The following is a 7,218-nucleotide window of genomic DNA, read 5'->3' as shown; positions in this document are numbered from 1 at the left end:
ATAATGAATCTCAAAGCAAGGGATTGAAAAAAATAAAATAAAATAAAAATTTACAAGATAAAGATTCCATCAAGAGGTACTAGACCCCCAACAAAGAAAAACAATAGGAACAAACAAACAACCTAAGGACTACTTAAAAATCAAGTTGGATAGTTCCAAGGAGCAATAATGAACTCACACTGCAATCGCCCAGGAGGGCATCAAATTTCCAATCTTCTAAGTGAAGAAAATAAGGGAAAAATCTATTATGATGACTCTTCTCTCTATGCCAACCAGAGACTAGCTTGAGTGACTTCCGAATGAAGTTCCTCCTCTTTTAGTTTCAAATCTGACGTTTCCTCTAGATTTTTAACATGTTGAATCATCTCCTCAGTATACTTCAACTCTAGATTTTCCACTTAAGAGATACAAACAAACAAAAAGGAGATTGCATGCCAGTCCAAAATATAAAAAAATGGTTTCCTTTCATTTGACTCTACACGAATGGAGTTGTCATCCATAGACTCCGAAAGCTCCTCCGAATTGAAGAAGCGACAGATAAACTATCACCCTCAAGATTTAATGTACACTAAGGGACCCTAGACTTCTTGATATTTTTCTTCTTTCTTCTTCTTCTTATTTTTCATCATCATCTTGGTAGAGGAACGTATAGGGGTGAGGTTAGTGGAGCACAACAACCCCCTTACTCTTATCCATAATCGATTTCCACTGTCTCCCCCCCCCCCCCCACCCCCTCTCCCCAACATGAGTCAGCATAGCATCATGTGAAGCAAATCCCTCTTCAAAATATCTTATATGGCCAGCTTTCTTATTAGAGTTAGAAACTACGTTTAGAGATAATGTAGGATAGCTGATCGACAAGACTAATCTTAAAAAAAATATCAAGGACACAGGACAGTACCCATAAAATCTCACGCCTGTCACAAGACTTGGATATTTTCCGATCGTGACGGGAGTTGGAGGATCTAGCCCAGCAAAACAAGGGGTGTTTGGGTCATTTCACAGTTGGATCCGCCTGTGAAATGACCAAACCCTCCCCTGTTTTCTCTTGCCGCCATGGTTGGAGGAGAGCCAGGTCGACTACCTACAGAACACACGACGGTACCTATAAAACCACACACCTGCCACAAGACTTGGATATCCCATTTACTAATAAAATATTCATTTCGAGTTTGGAAGTTGGATCAAAGAAATTAGTAAGGATGGGTATTCTCAATGACAGCATTTCCAGAGAATGGAAGAAGCTGATCGGTCAGGAAAAGTGGAAGCACATGCTGGACCCGCTCGACATCGATCTCCGGCGATACATTATCCATTACGGTCAAATGGCTCAGGCAACATACGATGCCTTCAACTCAGAGAAGGAGTCCAAGTATGCCGGAAGCTGCCGGTACGGGAAGTCAGATTTCTTCTCCAAGGTGGGTTTGGAGATAGGAAATCCATACAAGTATGAGGTGACCAAGTTCATCTACGCCACATCCTCAGTGGACGTTCCAGATGCTTTCATATTGAAGTCTTTGTCAAGGGATGCATGGTGTAGACAATCCAATTGGATAGGTTATGTTGCTGTGGCCACTGATGAAGGGAGAAGAGTTTTGGGAAGAAGGGATATCGTAGTTGCTTGGAGGGGAACGATCCAGGCTTTGGAATGGGCCAATGACTTTAACTTCATATTGGTCTCTGCTAGTCCTCTGTTTGGACCAGGTTCTGGCGAGGCTGAGGTGCATCAGGGCTGGTTCTCCATGTACACTTCTGATGATCCACACTCCCAATACAATAAGTCCAGTGCAAGAGATCAGGTAAATTATTTTAACCTTACTTTCTTTATTTTTTATTTCTTCCTTTGAAAGAAGAAGAAGAAGTAGTTAGCGTAGTACTAAACTAAAACTAAACAAGAAGCCGTAAGCTATTTATTATTTGGCCGCCCAGACACATGGGGTTGGACAAAATGACCACCCTATCCCTTACTCACCCCATGTGTCTGGGCACAGCTTGCGTTGTGGCACAAAAAACATCGGTCTTTATTAATTTATGGGCAAGAGCTCTTTGTGGGAGAGTGTGGCCCCTACGCACATGTGGTCAGGGTCAATGGGAATGTGTGCGACGACATAAACAGACGATCATTATCACCTTTCATGGGGGTAGGACGATCATTTAACCCCCCTTGTCTGGGTGTGGACGGTACATTCCCCACAGAGAACTTTTCTCAATATATTATAATACGATTGAAATTTGGTTTCTCTAGTATTTTAATCGTAACCAAATAAAAAAATCATGTATCCATAGTGGTTATAAGCTTAGATTATAAAATTTAGGAAAAAGAACTTTGTCAGGGAGTGTAGCGTACGCGAACACTCCCATGAGACTATCTCTCTCCTCCCCCATATGAAAAGATATCTCTGCCCTTTATTTCGAGGCGGAGAGAGATAGACACATGGGAGTGTGGCCTTCACAGAAAACTATTTCTCAAATTCTTAACAATTTTGATGTCACATGTATTATAAATTGGGTATCTTTTGCTGGGTGACATCTCAGGTATTGGGTGAGGTGAGAAGACTAGTGGAAAAATTCAAGCACGAAGAGATCAGCATAACTATAACAGGCCATAGCTTGGGAGCATCACTTGCAACACTAAACGCAGCAGACATAGTTGCCAATGGAGTGAATAAGCCCAAGAACCAGCCCAACAATGCGTGCCTAGTGATGGCTTTCGCCTTCGCCGGCCCCCGCGTTGGAGATGCCAAATTCCGGAAGTTATGCTCAAGATTAGATGACCTTCGAGTGTTGCGCATTCGCAACGTTCCGGACATTGTCCCGAACTACCCGTTTTTGGGCTATTCCGATGTTGGACCGGAACTGGTGATCGATACTCTGAAGTCTAATTACTTGAAACGTCCTGGGAATTTTTTTACTTGGCATGACTTGCAAGCCTACCTGCATGGGGTCGCTGGCACACAAGGGCCCAATCGAGGGTTCAAGTTGGTAGTTGATCATGATATTGCACTCATGAACAAGTACATGGATGTGTTGAGAGATGAATATCTTATTCCTGCTTCATGGTGGGTTGAGAAGAATAAGGGAATGGTTCAAACTGCTAATGGTTATTGGAAATTAATTGATCATCAAGGGGACAAGGAAATATGGCATGCTGAGGAGCATAAGCCTATACAGACACACCATTATGATGTTTTCGAGTATCCACCTCAACCTACCTATCTATCCGAGCCCTACTATCCGCCGCCGTTGTATGCTTACCCGTCTGAGTCAAGCTATCAATGGCGCGGAGATAGTAGTCAGACTGTTGAGAGTAGCATCGTATCCTTCTTCCAAGAGTTTTGGGAGCCCACTTCAATAGAGCTCCAACAGCAGTACCCACCCCGATGTGATGATGATGACTTTGATAGTCATCCATACGATGGATCACGATATTCAATGTGGTAGGGTTAGTGTGGCATGTATAATTTCAGGTTTCTTAAGTTTATGTCTTTTTTTTGGGTGCAATGTTAATAGGTTTGATACTTGGTGACAAAAATAAATTAGAATCTAAAATTGTTGTTGTCGATTGTAAGCTGACGCTTGACGTTGGATTAGGATTATTGATGATGACAATTTAAGGTTAGTTTGTACTTGTGGTATGATAGACATTGTAATTTATACTATTATTACTTTTGTACATATGGGTTTAATGAATGATAGCTGTGTATTCTACAGTGTTGATTGCATCATATTTTTGAGTACTTTTTTTGCTATTTTTTCTTTTTCTATTTTTCGATAAAAGGAGCTTTATTAAGAAAAACGTGAAAGCTCATGGCTGAGGATTACAAAGATCAACAATCCATGGATCGAAAATGGGCCACACCATCATACACATCCCCGATAGCGTCCTCCTTGCCAGGGAGTCAGCATAACTGTTATTCTCCCTTGGAACATAAGTGAAACTACATGTATCAAAATAGGTAGAAAGATGCACAATATCCTCCAAGATGCCATGAATGCTAAGAGGAGACAAAGATAACCCTCCTTGTATGTTGTTGACAACATCCTTATTATCGGATTTAATAAGAATCCCGTCGAAGCCTTCCGAAATACACTCCAGCAAAGAAAATCGGGTAGCCATAGCCTCCCCAGTAGCAATATCCTCAAAAATCACAGGAATCGAGAGAGCATGTATTGGTCGACCAGAATAGTCCATGCAAATAATTCCAACACCATCTGTAGATGAGTTTGGAAGCAAACTAGCATCACAAAAAAATTGAGTCGTTCCTGGTTTTGAGAGAGGGTCCCCTAGAAACCAAAGATGAAGTATGACTCGCCGTAGAAGGTTGCAAAGCAATAGGACCCTGGGAATCATGAAACTCTTGATAAGCATGAAAAGAAGTTTGAATAACCTCTAATGGAAACCAAACCCGACGACCAAAAACATTGTCATTCCGTGCTTTCCACAGAAACCAACATATAAAAGAGCATAAAGAAATTCCCACACGTTGAGTGGCCTTATCCCGTGAGATATTGCTCCAACTCATGATCCAGTCACACAGAGAAGGATCATCTCCTGAAGGAATGAAGAGCCCCAAAGAACAACCAAACCAGGCCGCACGGGCGAAAGAAAAACCTAGCAAAATATGTGTGATTGTTTCAATAGATCCACATCTAGCACAACACCAATCCTCACTGATATTGCGATGACAAAGAGCATCTCCTGTTGCTACACCACCAGGACACGCTCTCCATAGAAAGCGTTGAATTTTGGGAAGACTTCTACAATTCCAGGTTCTCTTCCATACACTCCTTGGCACATCCGACCAAGAATGATTCATTGAAGTTGTAAGTACCGTGGTCCTCGGGACAAGGGTTCCTCAGCCTTATGGCGACAACGATTGGCTTCGATGAATAATGGTGTATCGTTCCGATATATCATCATGGGGATTGGGATTATGCTTTATAAAGAAATTGAGTCACCACCTAGGGTTAGGGCCTAGGACCCAATTGGTGTAGCCCCATCCGGGGTTAGCGGAAAGGGCTACGTGATTCCATATGGTCTGGTCAGAGATTCATGGTAAGTAGTCAGGTTACAAGGGTGGGAAGGTGTTAGACACCCACCTCACCCGGATAAACTGGTCTTTCTACTAGATGCTGGTTTTCGAATATTCTCCCTTAATAATATTTTCTATACTAACATGTAAGGCTAAGTTATGATGTATTAATCATGACAAAGAAAGAAAAATCATTTACTATGTACACTAAAATGAGTTACTTTAATTGTCTACATTATGCCAAAAATAATAAGAAGGAAAGATACAGATACCTGTCAAGAAATACACGAAATAAACGAAAGCGCACCGAGTGTAAAATATGTGATGTCCCATGGCTCAAGTGGAGACGGACGATCGGCTTGTCTCTCTCTTGTCGGATAGAATGAGGCTATACAAGATGAGTTTTGTCACTCAGACTTCGGGCAGAGTAACGACTATATAAGAGATTCTCGTTATCTATATACAGATAGAATAACGGCTGTGAAGGGGGGTTTTCGTTATCCGTACACTGACAGGATAACAATACCTAAGAGCAGAATCGCTCTATGTTTAGATGGGTAACCGAAGGATCTACCCAGGTCGAAGAACTCCACTCACTCACATACTCATGAGAAAAAGATGGGGGAAAAGAGGGTGAAAAGGGGGCAAAACAAGCCCTGGATGGTCTCCTTACCAGAGAAAAGCTTCGAAAATGAGGGAGGGGGGACCCTCCTATTTATAGGGAGGGGCCCCTTCTCTTTCCTGGCCAGATAAATCCTCCACGGCGCCGTGGGTGACGTCAGCAAGCTGATGTCACACCCCCTCATGGCACCGTGGAAATCAGGTACACGTCTCCACGGTGCTGTGGGAAGGAGCCCCACGGCGCCGTGGGAGCGCAGTGCCTTTTTTCCTTTGTCTTTGGGTCTGAAATGGGCTCTAGCGGGACCGCCGTGGTGGGGGAGGGTGAGCAGAACCTCCTTCAGTGTTTAGTAAACGGGTCTGATAAGTCATTTTAGGGATGTTAGGGTGATTTGGTTCAGATGTAGGGACAAGAGTCCTTCTTGAGAGAGATACCGATGTCTGTCCGTGTCCTGTTGTCATCATCGCCGGGGGGTGACAAAATTCAGCGTCTACAGAAGTCGATGCTTCCAAATTTCTCTCCTCTGATAAATCATTTGCATTAAGATGATAAGCACTCTTCACAGAAAAGACACCATTTCTAGAGGCCATCCACTCAAGCTTATTTGAATTTGAAAAGAGTGGAAGATGATTTTTTTAATACACTCCACATCAGATAAATAGAAGTTAGAAGATCACAAATCATTATTCCAAAACTTGTTATCTTGGTCAATCAGATCAGCCACATAACAAAGAGAAGTGTCATTCAGTTGTGAAGTACCAACCTTGTAGCCTTTAAGGGAAGGAACCCAGGCATCATTCCAAACATCAACGGATTCACCATCACCAATACGCCAACAAAGACCCTTCTTTAGGGCACTAATGCCCTCCAAAATACTTCTTCATCCCGAACTTGGCTGATTACCAACCCTTGCATGTAGAATAGAGGATGTTGGGTAATATATGGATTTTAAGAAGTGAGCAAATAAACTGTCATCATCTCTCCAAAGTCGTCAAGCAACCTTAGATAATAAGCTCTATTATGGCCTGAAGGGTCACGAAAACCAAGGCCACCTTTCTCCTTGGATTGACATAATCGCTCCCAAGAAATCCAGTGCATCTTTGGTTTGTCATGTGGTAGGGTTAGTGTGGCATGTATAATTTCAGGTTTCTTAAGTCTCAGTCTTTTTTTTTTTTTTAAATTTTTGGTGCAATTTTAACAGGTTTGATACTTAGTGACAAAAATAAATTAGACTCTAATTGTTGTTGTCGATTGTAAGCTGACGCTTGACGTTGGATTAGGATTATTGATGATGACAATTTAAGAACGTGTTTGGTTGTATAAATCTGTGGGTGTTACATCCGTGGATGCATGAATCTCAACTTTTTTAACCGTTTGGTTGAAAAACAAATTTACATCCTGAGATTCACCAAATCTTAAGATTCATCATTTTACGCTAAAAATCTGAATCTTGAGATTTCACCTCATGAGGTGAAATCTTGAGATTCATGTTTTTATGTTTCTTGAGATTCACCTAATATCAGCGGAGCTCCATCTTCAAGCTCTGCAATATCCATTGCAAAGAAC

General features: G+C 42.0%; 1 protein-coding gene across 1 annotated transcript; it reads left to right on the top strand.

Annotated features, from left to right (window-relative positions):
* The first annotated feature begins 1,192 nt into the window (after window positions 1-1,192).
* LOC122639110 (phospholipase A1-II 1-like) lies at window positions 1,193-3,441 on the top strand. Its single transcript, XM_043831943.1, has 2 exons — window positions 1,193-1,799; window positions 2,536-3,441. The coding sequence occupies exons 1-2, from the start codon at window positions 1,203-1,205 to the stop codon at window positions 3,439-3,441; spliced, it is 1,503 nt and encodes a 500-aa protein (XP_043687878.1). The 5' UTR covers window positions 1,193-1,202.
* The last annotated feature ends 3,777 nt before the right edge of the window (window positions 3,442-7,218 follow it).

The sequence above is a fragment of the Telopea speciosissima genome, chromosome 9, assembly GCF_018873765.1.
Source record: "Telopea speciosissima isolate NSW1024214 ecotype Mountain lineage chromosome 9, Tspe_v1, whole genome shotgun sequence".
NCBI classification, from domain to species: Eukaryota; Viridiplantae; Streptophyta; class Magnoliopsida; order Proteales; family Proteaceae; genus Telopea; species Telopea speciosissima.
The sequence above is the reverse complement of the archived record's forward strand: the minus strand, read 5'-3'. Positions and strand labels throughout refer to the sequence as shown.